The 21,956-nt window shown below is 32.0% G+C and overlaps 2 protein-coding genes and 1 non-coding gene across 6 annotated transcripts; 2 read left to right on the top strand and 1 right to left on the bottom strand.

Moving 5' to 3' along the window:
* Positions 64 to 135, top strand: TRNAE-UUC. The gene has a single exon. It is a non-coding gene; the product is annotated as a tRNA-Glu (tRNA).
* On the top strand, positions 7,781 to 9,256 carry LOC109334953. 4 transcript variants are annotated; one of them, XR_002106162.1, is made up of 3 exons: positions 7,781 to 7,893; positions 7,985 to 8,029; positions 8,628 to 8,837. XR_002106162.1 is itself a non-coding variant. In XM_019570945.1 (3 exons), exons 1-3 carry the CDS (start codon positions 7,871 to 7,873, stop codon positions 9,151 to 9,153), a joined length of 585 nt encoding a protein of 194 aa, XP_019426490.1. In that variant the 5' UTR covers positions 7,781 to 7,870; the 3' UTR covers positions 9,154 to 9,256. The 4 variants fall into 4 exon arrangements, 1 of the variants encoding a protein (XP_019426490.1); XR_002106161.1 differs by lacking the exon at positions 8,628 to 8,837 and adding an exon at positions 8,217 to 8,232; XM_019570945.1 differs by having other exon boundaries at positions 7,781 to 7,884; positions 8,628 to 9,256.
* Positions 19,086 to 21,068, bottom strand: LOC109336801 (heavy metal-associated isoprenylated plant protein 36-like). The gene is made up of 3 exons (XM_019573625.1): positions 20,632 to 21,068; positions 20,455 to 20,530; positions 19,086 to 20,236 (listed from the first exon to the last, which is right to left on the bottom strand). The coding sequence occupies exons 1-3, from the start codon at positions 20,704 to 20,706 to the stop codon at positions 19,260 to 19,262; spliced, it is 1,128 nt and encodes a 375-aa protein (XP_019429170.1). The 5' UTR covers positions 20,707 to 21,068; the 3' UTR covers positions 19,086 to 19,259.

Genomic DNA, 21,956 nt, shown 5'->3' on the forward strand with positions numbered 1-21,956 from the left:
ATTTATGGTACTATACCCACTTAGCATATATATATTTCGACATTGTACGACTAATATTAAATATCCATTGTCGTCCAGCGGTTAGGATATCTGGCTTTCACCCAGGAGACCCGGGTTCGATTCCCGGCAATGGAATTTTTTCCCCTCATTTTTCATGACACCTGTTTTGCTTATTTATTTAAATTTTGAACTTGAATTTCTTTTCATCACTCATCGCATTAGCCAAAATCTCATCTCACTAGTAATTGGAATAGTATAGGCTATTAGCTATTGCAATGCGGTTCTAAACATGAACGTTATAATTTTTTATTTTAATCATCCCCAAATTTCTTTATTTTAACTACCTATTACCAAATTTCCCTAGTAGAAGTCTACATCCTCTTGGATACCTCATATGAAGGGTGCAACCGACAAAGGAGGGAATAGAAACCTTATAATGGGGTTGATAGCTGTTTACCTGTTGTTGGCTTTATTTGATGTTTTATCAATAATTACTATAAACCAAAGCATTTGTATACAGTAATGCATTTATATATGGGATAAAATTACAGTGTCTGACTGCTGACATATTAACAGACATAATGAAGCCTTCTGTTTAAGCTTTCAAACAAGTTAAATATCTTGGATTTGATTCCTTGAATAGGGAAGATTTCCCTACGTTTATCAGGGTAAAGAAACCACCGCAAGGACATAAGAGTATCTCCAATTATAATTCATATATTTTTGTTGAAATTAGAATATTCTTCACTTATTTGTTACAATGAGATTTTTATTTATAAAGAATATTCATTCCACACAAATATTTTTATAATTATTCTTATAAGAAAATATGACCCATATTGAAAATGAGGAGAGAAAATTTGTATAATAAGTTGCGAGATTCAAATAAAAATAAAAATTATATTTGTCATTATGAAAGAAAGTTGATGTTATTCTTAATTTATGAGAAAATATATTGGATTATAAAATATTATATGAAATTTATATTTGATAATTGAGATGTTTTGAGTTATCCTTTACAAACAAGAACATGGATTCTCTATCCTAAGAGGATTCATATCTTCATGTTATTGTCCAATGAAATATCACCAAATAATATAAAAATATTATTTTATATTTTCATAATTTTCCTTTAAATATGATAACATATTTTGATTGATCTGAGACATAATTAAAAATACCAATGGGGACAGAGGATCCTCATCCGTTCATCCTCCAAACAAACTAATGTCAAATTATGAAAATTGTAAGATATTCTTTTTTCTTAAATGTTTTTTCTTCAAATATGGGCAGAATTACAATACAAAAATTAAAGTAGACAAAAACAATTTAAGTGCTTATAATTTATAAGAGAAATTATTACATTTGAAGTGTTCAACTATAATTACTAATCTCATAAGTTAAATTACAGAGCTAATTCAAAGATGTGTTATTGTTAGATGATGAGGGGCAATCATTTGGTAAGGGCAGAAACAGAAATTACCATATTATTGGTCTACCACAACAATTTATTTAGTAGTAATTAATAAAGAAATAATTAATATTGCCATTGAATTTTGAAAATAACAATTAATCTTAGATGTGATGAACCGATCCTAACACTCCAAGAAGACCACTTCCAATCGGCAACTTATCTTTCTTTTTTTCATTAACCTCTTGGAAATGATTATCCATTCACTCATACATTTCACCCACACACTCCTCTCTCATATTTTCACTATTACCTTCAAATTATGCCTTCAATTTTGAAACAAAGTATTCTTAGTCCAACATAATCTCATATCCCCAACAACACTTTATTCATGATTTTAGGCAAGGATGGAAATTGAAGCAATATGCTTTAGGCTACGGCATAAAGCAAAGCATTAACAAAAGGTAACTGAAAACTAATTGAATATTCAATCTCCAAAGCCTCAAACCCGCATAGTTTGAAACAAAAAAACACGCAAAAAATATGTTCAATCCAAGTAATATGTTTGTGTGAACACTGTTTATGAAACAATTCACACCGACACCTAATGTATTGTTTCTTTATCAAAAAGCATTTTCCTCTCATAGCATGAACCAAAATCCCAAGGTTTAAATTAAAATTAATGGACCTCATATACTAGTACTACTATTAATAATTAAACGTGCTAAAAATTACTCAAATCCTAGAGAATACTAAAAATCCAAATTCCAAAATACAGTAAGGAAATGATAAAAAATAAACAGTGACACTTCATGAATCCAAAATGATTAGTTTATTGCACAAAAAAAAGTAAGAGATTTATAGTATAAAAAATATTATTTTGAAGTTTTCATACAAAAATAATTTATTTAATATAGTTTTCTATCAAAATGTGAAAAAAGAGAAAGCCCAAATAATTGAAAAATCCAAAACTATCTCCTCAATACACGAGTACACCGGCACTGCCTCTGTCACTAAGATTCTGACTACTACAGTATGATGAGATTGAAGTGAAAAAAGCTCTAAAGGGTAAACAAAAAAACTACTTTTCTCCTCTTTACAGAAACGTTGAAATCCAAATAACAATACAACTATAATCATAATTTATAAACACAGTATAATAATCAATTATCACAGATTATTAATAAAAACCCATTTCAAAATTACAATAAAAAAATGAAATTTTGTTTAGCTCCTGCACCTTGTGATGGCACTGCAGCCACGGTTGTAAGGGTTAGCCTCAGCCCCAGTTCTGCAGTTGTAATAAGAGACGCCGCGGCGAGAGCACGGGACATAGTTCCTCCGCGGTGAGAGCACGGGACATAGTTCCTCCGCAGCGAGAGCACGGGACATAATTCTGCCGTTGTTATTACATTGTTTAAAATATTATACTTATGATCAAAGTGTAAGAAAAGAATAAAAAACTAGGGGAGGTAAACTAAAGAAGATTTGTGTAGAGTAGCTGTAAAAATGTGACGGGATGGGTAATTTGTCACTAAAGAAGGTTTGTGTAGCTATAATTTACTCTATATATAAATATAAAATTAGAACTTATAAAGATAAAATAGACAAATATAAAATGCTTAATGAAAAAATTATTTATGTTTATTATTATTAATGTAGATAGTGTATATAAACATAAAATTAAAAATTATAAAAGATAAAATAGGAAAATATAAAATATTTAATGGATAACTATCTTATGTTTATTAATATTAGTATAAATAAATATAAAATTAAGAGTTATAAATGATTAAAAGGAAAACATAAAATATTTCATGTGAAGTTATTTTATGTTTTTCCTTTATTAAGTAGTATAAAAGTAGTATAGATAAACATAAAATTATGAGTTATAAAAGATTTAATAGATAAACATAAAATACTTCATGAGTAGTTATTTTATGTTTTCCCTTTATTAAGTAGTATAGATATTTTATTAATTCAAATAAATTTATTAATTGTTCCCTGATTTAAAAAAAATTACATTTTAAGGTTTTTAACCATTACATATTTAAGCAAATGTTTTATCCCCCATAAATAAAATGAAATTATCGACTGTTCTCAATGAACCACAATCTAATCAACTAGATATATCATTCCAGAACTACTAAAAGGAATAAACGTGAATTCGTAACAATTAGTATGGTATTACACGGATATATGATGATGTGATATTTTTAAAACGAAGATATGATACAATGTAAATATGTTAACACATCTTTTTTTTTGGAAAATATCTGTTATAGACCTAGAATATTTGTTAACATCTACTGAATTTTACTCACTATTACATAATTTGATGATGAAAATTTATATAAATATACTTATAATCATATCAAATAAACATAATTTCAACACATATGATATTGCATTATTTTTAAAATTAAAATATATTACATACTTCTTTTGTGCTTATATGCTATCATCATACATGTATTAATATAAATATCTTTACAACATTGATAATTTATTATCTATACTATATATAAAATCAAAACTTGAAATAATTTCTCACATGGTGTAATTTTCATTTCCCATATTACCCTTAACATTATTTAATTTTTACAAAAAAAACTATATAATCCTAAGCAACTACCACCAATACATTAATTAACAACATATTTCACCTTAAATAAAACATTATCATAAACACAAAAAAAATATAATATATAAAAATTGAATATGTAGTATCACACAATATTCGCCGCCAGGCACGAAGTGCCTATACACACTAGTCTATATAAAGCCAAAACTTGAAATAACTTCATTCCTAGTGTAATTTTCATTTCCTATATTGCTCTTAAATTATTTAATTTTTACAAAAAAACTATATAATCCTAAGCAACTATCACTGATACAATAATTACCCACATATCTCACCTTAAATTAAACATTATCATAAACACAAAAAAAATATAATATATAAAAATTGAATATATAATATCACACAATATTTGCTGGCAGATACGAAGTGTCTGTATACATTAGTATTTTATAGTAGTCGAGTTTCTATATGTTGATTACAAAATAAAAAATAAATAAAATAATCATCACTCGATTTTAATGTAAATGATATATATAGTAAAACCAAAATTGGAATAAACTAATATGAAAAATAAGATGTAAATATAATTACAAAGTTTAAAATCAATATATTGTTAGTGTAAATTTTTTTATACTATCTGTACATCATCTATCATTAATTTATATTATTTTTGTTTAGGTATTAATAATAATTAACATATAAATAGTGAATAATTTAATGACAATGTAAAAACATTTATAATGTCGATGTATATAAATTAATTCCATTATGAATGACTCAATGAAATGAACACAATCACCGATGAAGGTAAAATACTTATGGGCATTTTGGATAAAACAATATGGTATTGCAATATAGATTTGTATTGCAAGTTATTGTAGGTCACTGTTTTTCTAAGTTTATTTATTATGAAGTAACATATCTTATTACCATAATTTATTTATATTCTTATTACTAGCATGTTGATAGGTATTTTATTACCATAATTTGTATTACCATAATTTATTACCATATGTTTGCCGATCCACATTCATATTTTATAATATTAAATGAAGTAAATTTAAAAATTTTACTTTTTAAAATAAGTGGATTACTAAGGTGAGTTAGGTAGTATGTGCTTGTTGGTTATTACTTATTAGTGTGGGTAATTATTTCTATAATTATAAACAATTCATTAATAAAAATATAAAAAAGTGAGGCCCAAGCCCAAATTGTGCGTGACCTTTACACATAACTTATTAGTTTAAAAGGTTGTTGAACGCTGCAACATATGTAGTTGTTTCCTCTATTTTGTTGGAGGGAGATGTAGAGAATCTCTCCCTCTCTCTCTATCTCTCCCCCTCTCTCTATCTCTCCCCCCCTCTCTATCTGTTTCTATGTTCCTTTTTTGCTTCGTGGGTTTTCTCTAATCTCTGTTTAGTGGTTAGCATCAAAGAAACTGTGAAAAGTTGAAGGATTCAAATGATGAAACTTGTGTCTGGAATCAAATCATATAAGGGAACGTTTTTACCCTTTTCTTGGGTTATCTTGATGTCAAACTATCGTACTTTTGTTGCTTAGAAACTTGAGGATTGTATGGTTGTTTCATTTTCTTTGTCTTCTTTCTTCATTGATTGAACATTATGAGGAGGGAACTCATTCATAAACGACCTTCATGTTTTATATGCTAGTGCCTTTGCCAAGCCTAAAAAAATCTTAAACCCTAAGAGAAGAATGAGGATCCTACTCGGTTTATATTTGAATACATGAACATCTTTATCATTTCTCTTTAATTTTTTAACATTTTGAAACTCTTTGCTATTGATTTGATCAAAGTGTCATCTTTTAGAAAACACACCCATGTTTTAAAACCCAAAAATGTTTTTAAGGCAATTTCCTGGGTTAAACTATTTTCTTGGAAAATTCTATTCTGCAAACTCGTCTGTATGGTATAATCTGTGTATGCTATAATCTGCATGTTTCTCTTATCGGGTACACTGTATGGATTACAGATCTTGTTCTTGATTATTAATCAAGAATGTTTGGTCTTGAATCTTGATTAATTGAAAATATGGTGAAAACTGAACTTTGGTAAGACAAGAAAAATTCTTCCATCATTATGTGAAATTGGTTGGTGGCTTGGTGCTATTGATTCTAGTTGCCTAGATGGATTTTAATCCAAATGCGACCCTAACTCAATGAATTTTAAAATTGGATGCGAACCAAGTTGCCTTAATGAATTTTTTATTCGATAATTTTAAATCTCTCGAGACCTAGTTGTGTGGATGACCCTAAGTACAATTACACAAGGAAATCTTTGTTCTAATTGCTAATTGAGATACTGTAATTGAGCTTTTGAGCCTTATACAATCTAAAATGCAATTGTACTGAGTTCTATAATAGATGTGGATGGTACTATGGATTGTGGGTTGGTGACCCATACTATAAATGAAAAATGCTTGATGTAAAAGCAATGGCCGTACACGGAATCCAACATGTGGTGTGGCATGTTTGTGCTATGGTGCCTTTTATTCAGGATGGTTATGCCTTGTACATTGGTGACAACATGTTTGATTCTCTCATATCCCTAAAACTCATAATTTAAATCTTGGTTGGAATGTTTAAGGTTAGATGACCCTAAATGAATGAATTATTCATAATTAAAATAAGTCCGATATGTTTGAGCTCATATGACAATGCAACTGTAACATGGCTCATTTAAGGTGATTATAAGATTGTCATTACATACCATGTTTCTATTGCTAAGGAAAACTTTGGGGGATTTAAAGGCTGCAAGGGAAATCAAATTTTGTTGTTGATTTTTTATAGAGAGTTCAAGCAACAGAGAATCGCAACCTAAATCTTCTTAGGTTCTAATATGATATAGTTATGGAGTGCTTCGTACACTTTGTTGTGTACCCCTGCAATGATCTCATCCTAGCAAATAGGTGCAAGATAATGCTTTTGTTTTCATCAGCAATTGTTACTGAGGAATGAGGATGCTCATTAAGATAAGACATGTATTTTCTAGCACTGCTTTAAATTTTGCACAACTATTTCATAAGCTGGAATAATGTATGGACTTCAAGTATCCCTCCATACTTAAGATTGGTTTTGAAGTATTTTTCTTCTCTATTATCTTCTTTTTGGTGGGGCTCTTTTGTACTGTTTGCAATATCTAAAGGCATGTTGTTAGAGAATTAAAAGAAATGCAGTTGAAACAGTAGGAAAGATGGATGTTGTTTTGGTGGATCACTTTATCTATACATACATTGCTTGTTTATTTTTGGCTTGCAGAAGTCAAAATCCACTTGTGTAAGAAAAAATAAAATAAAAAGGGAAGTGTGATTCAATGATTTACCTACCTGTTTTGTGCAACTAAGTCTTGGAGTTTTGTGGCATGAGAGGATAGACATGCTGGGGTTATACTGCAGAGAGGATGGATATTGAAAGAAAGGACGAAATGTGTTACAAGCACAGAGAGGAGAGAAGACAAAATTCAATGCTGCTAATGACTGACTTCATAAGATGTTTTTGGATTTTTATACGAAGGAGGAGCTCCATACTTTATGCCTAGAAAAAAAGTAGTTGCACTTTCCAGCCACATATATAAATTTGGTAAATTAGACTTAAATTATCAAAATGCATTACCCTAAAGCTCCATTAACTTTTTAGGAGGAAAATATGTTTGTGGTTATCTATGTTAAACCACATGTATCCTTTAATTGATAGAGGCAAAACAATTTTGCAATTTCACAGTGTGGTCGTTGGTTAATAAGAGGAGTGTTTACTCGCACACTTTCCTTGATTATTTTTAGTCTTCTCTTCCATTGTGGAAGGAATACTTGTCAGTGAATGGTGCCACCGACGAGCCAAGTCTTGATCTGTTAGCTTGCATGTTCTCAATCCAGTGTATCTAGTGAGTTTAACAAAATCATGATTCATTCCCTGTTTTTGCTTGATACTCAAAATCATATATATGCTTCTAAACTTCTTGATTTTTTTAACAGAGATGGTTCATTCAATTATTTCCATCAGATAAATGCAAGAATGTGGTATATAACTTTGTTTGGTCTGATTCCTTCATTTGTTTTCTAAGCAGCAATGAACAGAATTATACAAGAAAAAGAATACTTTTGAAAGTGAGTAGATGAATATGTTATTTTTTACTTCAGTGATTGTTATTTTTAAATATTCCCGGTGCCCGAAATGTGCTTGTTAATGTGGACATTGTAAATATAGGCTTTGATGCTGAGTTAGTCTTAAACTTCTGAGTTGCTACTCGTATTTTTTTAAGAAGACAATCTTCCAAGCATATAATGATTTCTCAACTTTTTATGCTACACTACTTGTGAGTCAGTGTCAATATGAATGAAATCTCTAACTTGAATTGAAAAGAATTGATTGAGTAATAATATTTTCACACTTTCCATACTGATGTTAAAATCTTTACAACACCACTTTAAGTTGATATCAAGACATTGTATGTGATTTGTTTCAATGATTGATTTGCATGATTTCTATTGCAAGTCTCTAGTCTAGACTAAAATAGGTCACTTATTTTGTTACAACATTCTCTTATTTCATAACATGATTTGACCAAGGTACCTATTTATTATCAGCTATGAAACAAATATGAAGTAGGATTTTCAGGTCCCAGGTCAAGATTCTTATCTATTTGTGTTTTTACTCAAATAAGAGAGCTTTTTTTGGCCTTTCCAGAAGAGACAAGATTGTTGGGGCAATATGCTTTGATAAAAATCCTGCTTCTTCAGTCTGTTCTTCTTGTGTTCCATGCTCAATGTATCTATCAGAAAGCACCATTGATCTCCACTGTAGGAAAGCTTCAAGAGAGAATTCTAGTCGGAATGAAATCATGGGAAGGGTGAATCATTTACACAAAGGTACATTTACCTTCAGAGATCCATCAAGGATACCATATATGCTTAGGTACATTGAAACATGTGATCCAAAACCTCCAATAGAACCCTTTTCCACTGTGATGGGAAATTTATGCTCTTTAGCTAATTGCTTAATGAGATCAGTATCCAAAGGTTTGCAAAACCTTTCATCAGAAACATGTCACAGAAATGTAACCATATCCCAAAATAGCAACCATGTTATCTTCTATCACAATTCTTCCATTTCCTATCTACATAACCAAATCTTTACTATTTGATTTACTTATCTAAGTCAGCATTGTATATAGAAAATTTGTGTTAGTTACCAGTGCTAACCTCAATTGGGATTCCTTTTTTATTGAGTGTGGGTTATGCCGGGCAGCTTTAGAGGTTTTTGGAGTCATGATTTATTGGGGAATCCATCCTAATGAGTGTACTCTTGACAGCGTCCTAATTAGTTGTGTTAATCTTAGGGGATTTAGGTAATTGTCAGTTCATTCATAGCTGCCTTGAGCTAAATGCTGTGAAATTTATCGGAATTGTTTTGGAATGAAACAATGCAGGGTTACTTGAAGAAGACTGTCAAATATTTGCTTCCATTAGGAACAATCAAAAAATTGAGTTGACAAAAGGACCATTTTGCTTGTATGATAGATTTACTGGGCATTCTAAGAGACTTTAAGAGGCTGCAATGCTGAAAGACAGAAAGAGGAAGTGAGAAATCCACTGCTAATTGTGTGTAGGATTTCATGGAGAGGCGGAGATGGCAGAAAGAAATATGTGAAGTCAGAAAAGCCCATGATCTTCCTCCTGAGGATGGGGAACTCATACCCTCTTGACAAAACTTCATGCTTTAGCTGGAAAATGGAAGCATGTGACTGAGATGAAAAGCAAAATAAGAGATTTGAAATTGAAAAAAAGTCCTGCAATGAATTTGGTTGATGTTGATAGAGAGATTTATACTTTTTTAGGTGGAGATTGTCATTCCCAAGAGCTCATGATATTTTTGAACGTTGTATAAATTAATAGAGCAGGCTAACACTCTTCGTTTTAATCCTGATACCGGATTTGTGTCGTGGGATTGGGATGAGTCGAAGATGAGTTCTCTTATACCATCATAGTGAAAAATAGTAATAACTTTTGCTTTGTGGAAGGCTGGTGGTTTAATTTTACAGTTTGTAGGGATTGTCCCATTTGGGTAAAATTTGTTTCTTTACTTATACAGAAACCTCTACCAGAGATGAGAACAGATCATGTCATTCTAAAGGAAGTCATTGTTCCTGTAAAGGTTGTATCCTATCACTGGAGACCCACTCACTAGTTGCCACAAGTCATCTCTAGCCTGTTAAGGTAAAGTAACATGCATGACCATTCATATGATTCTGGCCCATTGCTAATTCAGTTATTTTCGTTAGTTAAATGCATGAGTGTGATACATAACTTACTCTGACTAGGATTCCTTAATTTGTTTTCTTAGCAGAAATGAAATAACTATAAGAGAAAAGGTATACTTTCCATTACATCTTTCCTTTTCTTTGGTGTATGAATTATGCTAAACTAGCATTTTACTGGCAAATTGCAATTACCCTGAATAACCTATAAAGTATTCAATAGGAGAGTACATAGTATACATGCTACCCTTTCCTGTCCTTTGATAAAACCTCACGTGAATTAAGGAAAATGGTTAAATAATTAATTTTGTCAATAATTAGATATAGTTTCCAAAATTGTACTTCACTAATGTGACTTGTTCAATTTCTTTTTTCACTCAATTAACTGATGACTTTCTCTTTCTAATCAATTAATGTAAGTATATTTTGTTCATAAAATCAATTAAAATGCTTAGAACTTTTGAAAGGGGATGAAAACTAAAACCCAAAAGGATCTTATAAAAAAGTATAGGAGGTTGTAGTTTTTTATATCATTTTTTAATAAACATTCCCCATTTCTGAAATGTGCCTGTCAATGTGAACACTATATATAGGCTGGCTTTGATACTGCATTAATGGTAAGTTGTAACTTTTTGAGTTTTTACCTATATATGTTTAACAAGACAACCTTTTGAACATGTTATGGGTTCTCAACTTTAAGCTACACTAACAGTGAGTTGGTTTTGATGTCAATGTATCCCGTATTTGTCTTTAGTAGATTCGTGTGGTGCAGTAGAATCAGATGGTACCCATTTCTATCAGCAATTGAGAACTTGCTATTAGAATGAAGTTATTAGACTAATGTCTTTGGGTTCGACAGCCAAGAAGTTTAGTTCCCTTTAAGCAATGTCTAGTCTTCAAGTTTTGTTAATGGGAAAATAGGCATCAAGAGAGTTTTACCTTAAAAGGCTGTTCCCCTCACGGATTAGTTGGAGTACTGAGAAAGAACTACAAAGTTACTCATTAATGAATATCTTGCTTGAAATGAACTGATATCGGTAATGAAATCTTTACAAGATGAATATTAATTGACAAGTTGATATCAAGACGTTGTATGTGATTGGTTTCAATGATTGATTTGCATGATTTCAGTTGCAAGTCTCTAGTCTGGACTAAAATATGGTCACTTATTTTGTTACAAGATTCTCTTATTTCATAACTTGATTTGACCAGGGTACCTATTTATTATCAACTATGAAACAAATATGAAGTCTTCTAACATTATTTGTCTTTTAGGTCTCAGGTCAACATTCTTATATATTTGTGTTTTTACTCAAATAAAAGAGCTTCTTTTGGCCTTTTCAAAAGAGACAATATTGTTGGGGCGATATTCTTTGATGAAAGTCTTGTTGCTTTAGTCTGTTATTGTGTTCCTTGCTCAATTTATCTATTAGGAAGCATCATTTATCTCCATTGTAGGAAAGGCTCAAGAGGGACTTAGAACTAGAAAAATAGGGGCAATCTAGTAGGAATGAGTTATGAGAAGAGTGAATTGTTTACACAAAGGTACATTTACCTCCAGGATACCAGATATGCTTAGGTACTTTGAAACATGTGATCCAAAACCTCTAATAGAACCCTCTTCCACTGTGATGAGAATTCCATGCTCCTTAGCTAATTGCTTAATGAGATCAGTATCCAAAGGTTTGCAAAACCTTGCATCAGCAACTGTCACATAAATGTCTAGTGCTTTGAGCATCTGGGCAACTTGCAGGGATCGTTGAACTATGAACCATATCCCAAAATATCAGCCATGTTTCCTTCTATCATAAATCCTCCCTTTCCTATCTATTGAGAGGGAAAATGGCTCCAATTGCAGTGTCCGTTGGAATTCTAAAGTACCTTGGTCTGTCATCTATGGTTGCTGCAGTTGTCACCATATGCATCAGTTGAGCTTCATCAGATGGAGCCATGACCACCATGTTGGGCAAGCATGCCATTTATGTAATATCAAACGCTCCATGATGTGTTGGTCCATCTCCACCAATCAAACCAGCTCTCACGACAAATCAGACCGGTAGTTTATGAAGATCTACATCATGTATCACATTCATCCCCAATATAGACCTCAAATATTACATGGTTTTTATATTTAAATTGACATACATGAATAAAGTCAGTCTCTGATATTTTTTAATCTACTTTTATCAGCTCACCTGATCATAGAGACCTTCTACGGCTAAACCAACTGTAAATGTAACAGCGTGTGTTCAGCCATCTGTGTGTCAAAGCAGTGCTCCATAATCTTTTCCTGGAAATAACTCAGACTTGTACCACCACCTGTGGCTGTATGAATGGCTACCATCTTATTGTCGGTTTCCACTTCCTTTATTAAAGATTCAAAGAAGTAGTGGGTGTTCGTAATTAGAGAGGATTTTGGCTTAAAATGATGGCTAGATGGTGGGCCAAACTTCTCTTAACAATTGAAATTGCGATTCGTGAGAGAGTGTGAGCCACCATAAGCGTTGAACCAATTGATTAATACTTATAGTTCTGCTAGAACAAGAAAATAAAGTGGTCTCACTTTGTTAGCAGTTGCTTCTGTTGGGTGTATCCTTTCCCTTTCTCAGTCATTACATGAAGCAAAATGGGACTTGGGTTAGGCATCGCTTCAACCTTTCAAAAATGGTGACCAGATCTTCAATGTTGGGACCATCCACAAGACCAGTGTAGGATAAGCCAAGCTCCTCAAATAATGTTGACCCAGAACCACTAGTCATACCTTTTGCATATCCATCTACCTTAGCTTCAATTTGGTAGGTTTGCCCTCCTATTTGCTGTGGTGGTCTTTTGCAGATAAAATTATAGTTAGATGCCACATTATATGAAATTAGGAAATATGAAAGCATGAGAAAAATATGAAAGGTTTACTTTGGCAGCTTCTCTAAGTGTGTAATTTGGGTGCTTGCTTGAATTTTGCTTTGAATTTAGGTGTTTGCTTATATTTTGCTTAAAGTTCTACTGATAGCTTCAATTGGAGTTGTAGGGCCATCAAGTGTAGCAGTTAGCAAAGAAACTTGCTTGTTATCATGAAGTATAATTATCATCTTAGCATCAAAGAATCCTTCAGTGTTCATAGTTTCATAAGCTTGGCCTGCAGTCATTGCCCCATCTTCGATCACCAAAATGACGTTGTTGTTCTTGCAACTGCCATGCCTACCAATTTTTTTAAACCAGGAACAAAGAGGTATGAGAGTTTCTTTCCACTATTTTATGTCTACACTTGTTACATGAAATGAGTTTGTGTTTAAGATAACTTACCAAAACCAGCATATATACTTGTAGAACTATGCCCTATCCCAAAAGTATCATATATCAATAAATTCTCTGTTCTTCTCTATTGTATAATTTGCACACAAAATTCTTACTGCAGTTCACTATCACATCATCAAATTCGGTTCTTGAAAAAAAGCTGTTCAAAAAATTGCCCAAAAGACACATTGTTACTTGGAATTCAACGATTTATTCTCATGACAGCCATGCGAAGAGCAAAGAAGCCATTGGGCTTACAGTGACAAGCTTGTGGGATGTGTTTTACCTTATGCTTATGCTTTCTCTGTTATCTTTCTGAGTTGGGTTTTATATGCCATGGCCAGAGGGCTCATGGGTTAGCTATGGTTGGTTTGTATTCAAAATTTCATAAAATGAGGGATGCCTATATAGTGTTTGACCCTGTTTTGGATAAAGATGTTGTCTTGTGCAGTGCATTGAATGTGAGTTATGCCCGATATGGTCTTAATGGGGCAACATTAGAGGTTTTTGGAGCCATGATTTATTGGGGAATCCAGCCTAATGAGTGTACTATTGACAGCATCCTGATTAGTTGTTTTAATCTTCGGGGATTTTAGCTAATCATTTGATTCATAATCTTGAGGTAGATGGTATGACATTTATCGCCATTGTTCTGGAATGCAACAATGCAGGGTTACTTGAAGAAGGCTGCCAAATATTTGCCTCCATTAGGAACAACAAAAGTATTGAGTTGACTAGAGCAAGTGAGAAATCCATGTGGGTATTGTGGAGGACTCTAACAATTGTTCATTTTAATCCTGATATCGGATTTGTGTTGCAGGATTTGGATGAACCGAAGATGATTTCTTTTATACAATCACATCGAAAAATTAATAATAACTTTTGTTTTGTGGAAGACTGGTGGTTTGACTACTCATATCAATTTTTTTAATAATTTTACAGTTTGTAGAGACTGTCCCAGTTGGATAAAATTTGTTTCTTTACTTATACAGAAACCGTTGCCAAAGATGAGAAGAGATTCCATCATTCTAAAGGATGTCATTGCTCCTGTAAAGGTTGTATCCTACCACTGGAGACCCACTCACTAGTTGCTACAAGTCATTTCTAGCCTGTGAAGGTAAGGTAATATGCATTACCATTCATATGATTTTATTATTTCCATTAGTTAAATGAATTATAATTATTTGAGTTATCCAAGTGAGCAAATTTCAATTGAATCGATCAGTTCATGACTTTAACCGAACTGAACTCGAATAAAAAAAGAACTCATATCGAACTCTAGTCGAGTTTCGAGCTAAGCAAAATCTTATTGAGTTGAACAAAATTGAGTTCCAATTCACTTCACTTCACTTCAGCTCATTTCCAGACTTATTTTTGTGTATTAGTCCTGGATCATGGTAGAACTAAATAATCTTTAAATCGGATAATATATATAGTTAGATTGCATGATCTTGAACTGATCCAATCATGGTTTGAATGAATTTTTAAAATGTTGAGGGGGTGGACAGAGAGATAAGAAATAGGATGGAAGGGAATTTTTAAACAAGATAAAAGGATCCGGTTGGAGGACGAAAAATCTGGTCCCTGAATCTTTAACTGAAGCACGTTTGCTTTTTCTGTTTGCTTTCAACTTTTATAAGTTTATCTTATTTGTTTCCACCTACCAAATCACTGCTAGTTATTCTTTATTCGTTTCAGCATATATCAAAATAAAATAACAACAAATTATTGATATAATGGCATAAGACTCATGCAAGATCTTTAGAATAATAAAAAAAAGTAAAAAATTCGATTCTTGTAATCAAAGGGATAATCACACATATCGAAAGAGATTAGTTTCTTACTCAAAAGTTAAGAGGATACCCGTAGTATAAAAAATATCGAAATAAAATATTCAGTAAATCAGTTTCCCTGCTCTCTTCTTTCTGTTAACTAGTCGATTAACAAGTATTTCATGTTCATGGGATGTATATATTTATTTTAGAATAAATTGTATTAGATGCATGTGAAATAGAGTATTTAGTTTTCTTATCCAAAATTGTTTTTTCTTGCTTATTTCAATCCTGAACTTATGCATTTTGGACATTGGTTCACTCAGAGTTAAGATTTGACTCTCCAATTAGTTTGCATGAATCATTGAATTTTGATTAAATAGAGTTCAACTTGAAATTACTAATTTAACTCTTTAAGCTTATGAATTGACTAGACAATATTACTTGAAACTAACTCATTTCCAAAAGATGTAGATGTCAAGTGCTTTTCCATATGTATATGCTCATCTCAAAACTACAAATAAGATTTAATGTTAAGGTGATATCAAATGACATAATTTATAATAATATTATTAGCAAATAATAAATGAATATTTGTTTGAATTAAATAATAATTCATTGATTGATTTGGAGAAGAAAGGGATATACAAGAAGTAATTAAAGAAGAATGAAACATTGACCAATAGACAATCCATGACATACCAATACTAATGAAAATCACTGTCCTAAGTTGGTATTTCTAACTATATCCGACTTAATAGATATGTATTTATGTTAACAATTGAAAACGAAAATTGAAAATGAATGTAAAAGAATATTTTATAGTGTGAATATTTTAGGGGGTACATTTTGTTGATGTTGACTAGTTTTGATTTAGAGCCCTTAATTGTCTTCCTTTACCTCCTTAAAATTTCTTACGGTTTCTATAATGTTAGTGAATCAACAATTGGTTTTGCTTGAAATTTCATAGTTCTATAATTATTTTTAGGGAAAAGTTCATAAACCCCCCTTAAACTTTATGTGTTTTGTAAATAGACATTATAAACTATTTTTTCTACCTAATTACTCCTTAAACTTTAACTATTTATGAAATTGGTCATTACATGCATACAATCTTAAATTATTAACAAGGAGATTGGAATTAATAAGTAAATTTTCCTTTATTGCTAGTAAATTGCCCTATTTATTACACTATTCTACTCTTCTACTTTGATTCTAGTACTCACAATCTACTCCATTGTTTCTAAACAGGCTTTGTAACTTTACTGTTAATATTCACTTTTTTTTAATAACATGTGTTCTTGTTTGGTAATTGTGCTAACTCGTCTCAAAAGAGAGGATATATGTACATATTATATGTTTTTAATCATAATTATTAAATAATTATTTATGACTTATATTTCTTTCATTGTAACTATACAACCCATTTCAAAAAAGAGTGTATATGGTACAAATTTTTTATTTTTTTTATAATGTGTTAATTCCAATTTTATTATAAGTAATTTATAATTGTATGTATGGACCAATTTTATCAATAGTTAAAGTTCAAAGAATAATTAGGAAAAAAAATAGTTTATAGTATCTACTTGTAAAATACATAAAGTTTAAGGGAGTTATGTGAACTTTTCCTTTATTTTTATTGGGGTAGCATTACTTTATATTCCCGCACACTTATACTTGATCATTTTTCCCATTCAGTGCTTAAATGGCATACTTTTATGAATGATAGGACAAACCACTTTCATAACTTTTGTTGAGACTTCAAAACCTTTTGATTGTAGTTATTTATAAAAAATTTCAAACCCAAACACTATCTTGTTCCTTTAGATCTATAGTTAGATTCAGATTTAAGCATTGTCCTGAATAATTTTTAGAGTTAGGTGAGGGATAAACTTAACTTAACTCAACCTATACTTACTCCTAATTAATTAGACTTCTGAATTAATCATCATGCCTATGAGTTAATTGTCCCGAATTTTTTAATGTTTAATTGAGAGAGCCATTGAATATCTTAGCTTTGGTTACCAAGAGTTTGTTTTTGACATAAAAGTCTATCATAAAAAATTTTCTTCCCTGCCTTGTAAAACTGAACAACATATGTAGTCTCCTCTTATGAAAGAATAAGATCGGTGGAAATTATATTTTTCTAAAATTAATCTAGGATTGTGGAATAAGCCTAAAGTTGAGAGGGGGATTAAAGCCAAAAAGAGCTTTCCAGACATTTATAGAAGATATCGACAGTTATAATAATTAAAATGTAATAATTCCAATGAAAATGTGTTTAAAGTGAAAAGTATGATCCATAAATACACCCCAAAGAAGAGGTAGTGTTGGCCCCAAAATTAAGTTTTAATCTTTGATTCAACCTTTTAATTTAACTTTCTTGATGAATTGAAGGTTTCTTATTTAGATTCCCCTCCTCATGAGATGAATGTTTATGGGGATTGCATTCCTTAAGGCCTTAGTTTATTTGTCTCTTGCAAAGAACTTTCTTGATCATCTCCTTAAATTGCTGCTTAAGACCGAGGAATTATTACATAATTTTGTGCTACCATATGAACCAAGGTCTTAGCCGGTCATCATATGACATGTGGTTCAATCCGTTTTTTATTTCTTGTCATGAGTCACTTGCTTTTGTCACATGTCATGTGATTACCGGTGGGACCGTGATCCACATGGTAGTCTAGGAGAGTATAATAATTTCAGTAACAACAATAGGTGAGGATAGAGTTAATGAAGTAATTATACAAAGAAAGCCTTTCCTTTAATAAAGAAGACGTGTCTTCACACAACAACAGAGGGTCGCTTTCCAAACAAAGTCTACATAGGCATTCACTAGTTACACTCATGGGCAGCTGAAAATTGCTAACTAGCATTTCAGTAGCAAGGAAAAGAAAATGCATACTTGTCCAATAAGACATATCCACACATGATAATATTTGACAAAATCTTAAAGCAGAGAGACCCAAGTCTTTTTGACATAAAGACAACAACCTAGATAGTACTCAGAGTGAAAGTAGTAGTTTTCATTCTCCTTGAAAACTGTATTTACCACCTTACATGACAGTCACCCTTCTTTTGGATGCTCATCTTAATGGCTGAAACTCAAAACAATACTATTTGTACTTCAACTTTGTAAGTTTGTACAATATTCTCTTTGAAAATAAAAAAAGGATCATATAATTTCACTTTCCCCCTTCTCTTTATTAAAAAGAATATTGTATAAATGTAATGTAAGATAGAGTAGAAAACCATTTTTAAACACAAGGGGAAGCTTCCAAGCTATGAGACACAACTAAACATACATTGTTCTGTAATTTAAAATTGGTCAAATTACATCATCTCATTCTCTGAACCATTCAGCCCACTTTTTTCATCATCTCAACTCCTTTTTCTGCAGTTGTTCCATTTGGCCCACCACAAACTCTAAACAACAGCCTACTACTTCACACCTAATTAGAATTTCTATAAAGAAGCATATGCCCCTGAAAGATATAGAATATGATATTCATGCATTTATAGTGTAAAAAAGTTATACACAATTAAAAATAAATAATGAATGATGCAAATTCTTATACTATGGGTGCACACATTTCTTTCTTTTCTATGTATTAAGCCACAAACAAATTAAGTAATTTACGTAGAAAATATTAGGTAGCATCTAAAGGCCAGTAATAATCTAATTTAACATATATTACTTATACTTGTATGTTACAAAACAAACACATATTTATTCAAACCAAGCAATAGTTTTCCCCCCTAACTCCAATTACTCTATTTTTTTTAAAAGCATCTTTTAATGCACCTATATCTACATACTTTTACAAAAATTACCCCTCATGCTCATACAAGTTGTATGATAAAGTTGAAAAAGCACATGAATAAGAGTCATTGCACACAATAACACCATCTCTCACACTCGCAGCAGAATCACATTACAGAGCACGCATTCGGATTTTCCTCACTAAAGAGCTCAAACGAATCTGGTTGTTGCGACGTATACGACTCCGTTTCGTACACATACGGTGGTGGACCCTCCATTTCGTTCACTCCTTCTGGAGACAATACTTGAGCGTATGAATACGGTACTGGAGAGGTATAATACGATGCACCGTAGTTGTTACTACTTGGATACGCTTGGTTATAACTCACCGTATAAACTGGTGGTGGTGGTGCATAGTAATGTGGTGGATACTGATTGTACATGTGATGACGTGGAGGACTCTCATTGGCAGGGTTTGAAAACATTGGAACTGAACTTGGACCACCTAAACCATTATGAACTGGATTGACTTGTGACTGGTTACCTGGACCACCGGTGGTAACGGGCACATCGGCGGAATGTTCAACCGTAACGCCACCACTGGCAGCAGCAGCAGCACTTTTTGATTTCTTCTTTTTCTTCTTTTTTCCGCCACTACTGCCACCGGGAGCAGCGGTAGCAGGTGCATTAGATGGTTGTTCATTTTCATTAGGAACTTGAACAGCGATGCTGACCTTTTTCTCTGTCCCCGGTGGTGGCTGGATACCGGTTAGAACAGTCACCGTTTGCCTCAACTCTGGCTTTGGTTCTTGAAACTGGACACCGGGTTTACCGGTTACACATCCTTCTCCACCAGGTTGTTGTTTCACGTTAATACTTCCTTCGGTGTTTTTAGCAGTGGCTTCTTCTTGAACCACAACTTTAACTGTTTCTTTTTCTTCACTGTTTTCTTCACCACTTTCTGCATCGCTTTGTTGTTGTTTCTCTGGTTTTGGTGGCTTCTTTTTGGATTCTGGTTTTTCAGGCCATAACTCTGCAAGTTTCCCTGTCTTACTGATCAATTTCTTAATCAAAGTCTCGCTGTCTACATTCCCCGTTACTACCACTTTTTGTTGCCTCAAGTCAATGTTTATGTTATAAACACCTGAATTACATAGTATTTTATAAGAAGTTAAGAACACTTTGTTGGAAAAATTTAAGAAGAAATGTAACATGTGTGGCATAAGAACATAATGATGATTTTGTTGTGTGAGGTGTGAATTATTATAAATGAAGAGTAGTCAGATTGAGTTTGAAGATAACGATGAAAAAGAGGAAATACAAATAAAAAAAGAGAGTTTAATTTTGAAGATGATTACTTACCATCAATCTTCTGTAGAATTTTTTTGACTTTCCTTTTGCAAGCTTCACAGTGAATAGAGACTTTCAACACACAAGTCTAGGAGACAGAAGCGTAACAAGTTCAGAACCTGTTGGGGAGTATTTTATTCTAGAGTTGGAAAACAAATAAGTGATTATAAAGCATAGAGTAGTTTTTACCTTGCACATGAGAGGTTCTACATATTCTTCCATCACTTCTTTAGCTTCACCTTTTGGAACTTCTGTTGCAGCCATTAGAACTAACTTCAACCTTCAAAAACAGAACAGAAGCAGAGTTCTATTCTATTCCAGAGAATAGAGAGAGAGAGAGAGAGAGAGAGAGAGAGAGAGGAAGGGTATTCTCAAACTGATAGGAATGATTTAAAAGCAGAGGAATGAGAAGAAGAACCTTAGCATATAAATTAAAAGGGAAATAAATAAAGTGAAAGCTTTCATGAAAAGAAGAACCTTGTGAAAAAAGAAAAGGAAAAATATCTCTGGTTATGGTCTCGGTGTAGTAACAGAGACGTACTTCAACCTGATTCATTCATTTCAATTTTAGTTTTGTATGACTTTAATTTATGTAGTGGGCACCTATCAATTTAGCATTTGATGCGGCTTCTGCTTTTTTCTTCTTTTGCCAATCGATTCTCGATGCCTCTTGAATGATTTTATTTATTTATTTTCTTTTCCTTTTGATATCATAATTTCATAAAGTAATGTTAGTGCATGCAGAAAAAAAGCCTTGGTTTGACAGGTTATTCTTTAAAGAATTTCAAGCATATATTCTTATTCTTATAACCATCAACGATTCTATACTGTTTTGTATTTGCCTCTTTCATTGGCCATATACTCTACCAATTTGAGATTTACTTCATCACAAGGGAAGCTACGTGATACCTTTATGTACATTAGTATATGCAGATGAAATGAGCAAAAGGCAAAAACACTGTTGAAGAATACTATTATATAAAGAGAAGGAATGTCAAAATTTCTTTTCTTTTTTCTCACTTTTTCTACCTCCTTTATAGATGAGAGGTTGCAATTAACATATCTCTCTATTTACAGATTGGATTTTGCTGTAAAATTTATGTGAACGCACTACTTTAGTTGGAAAAGCAAGTTTTGCAGCCTTCCATGTTAAGTTATTAGGGAGCTGAATGATGAGCTTAGATGAGTGGTATTTTTTTTATATGTTATTTTACAAATACATCAGTTTTATATTCATTTGATTTTGCAGTGAGATAGATATACTATAAATACTGTTACTTGTCAATGATTCTTTATTCTATGGACAGAGTTAGATACTGGTGAATGACCATGGTGATACTATATACCATTATGCAACACCAATGTAAAAGGTTTCCATGTAAATGATATGTAAACCTTTTGCATTGTAAAAGGACTGTAGTATTAGGATGTTGTCTGTTTCATTTTTTTATTTGGCTCTTTCTTTTTACCCAAGAGAAGTTGTCCAAATTAAACTTGTCACATAAATTGTCCAA

This window comes from Lupinus angustifolius, chromosome LG20, assembly GCF_001865875.1.
Source record: "Lupinus angustifolius cultivar Tanjil chromosome LG20, LupAngTanjil_v1.0, whole genome shotgun sequence".
NCBI lineage: Eukaryota > Viridiplantae > Streptophyta > Magnoliopsida > Fabales > Fabaceae > Lupinus > Lupinus angustifolius.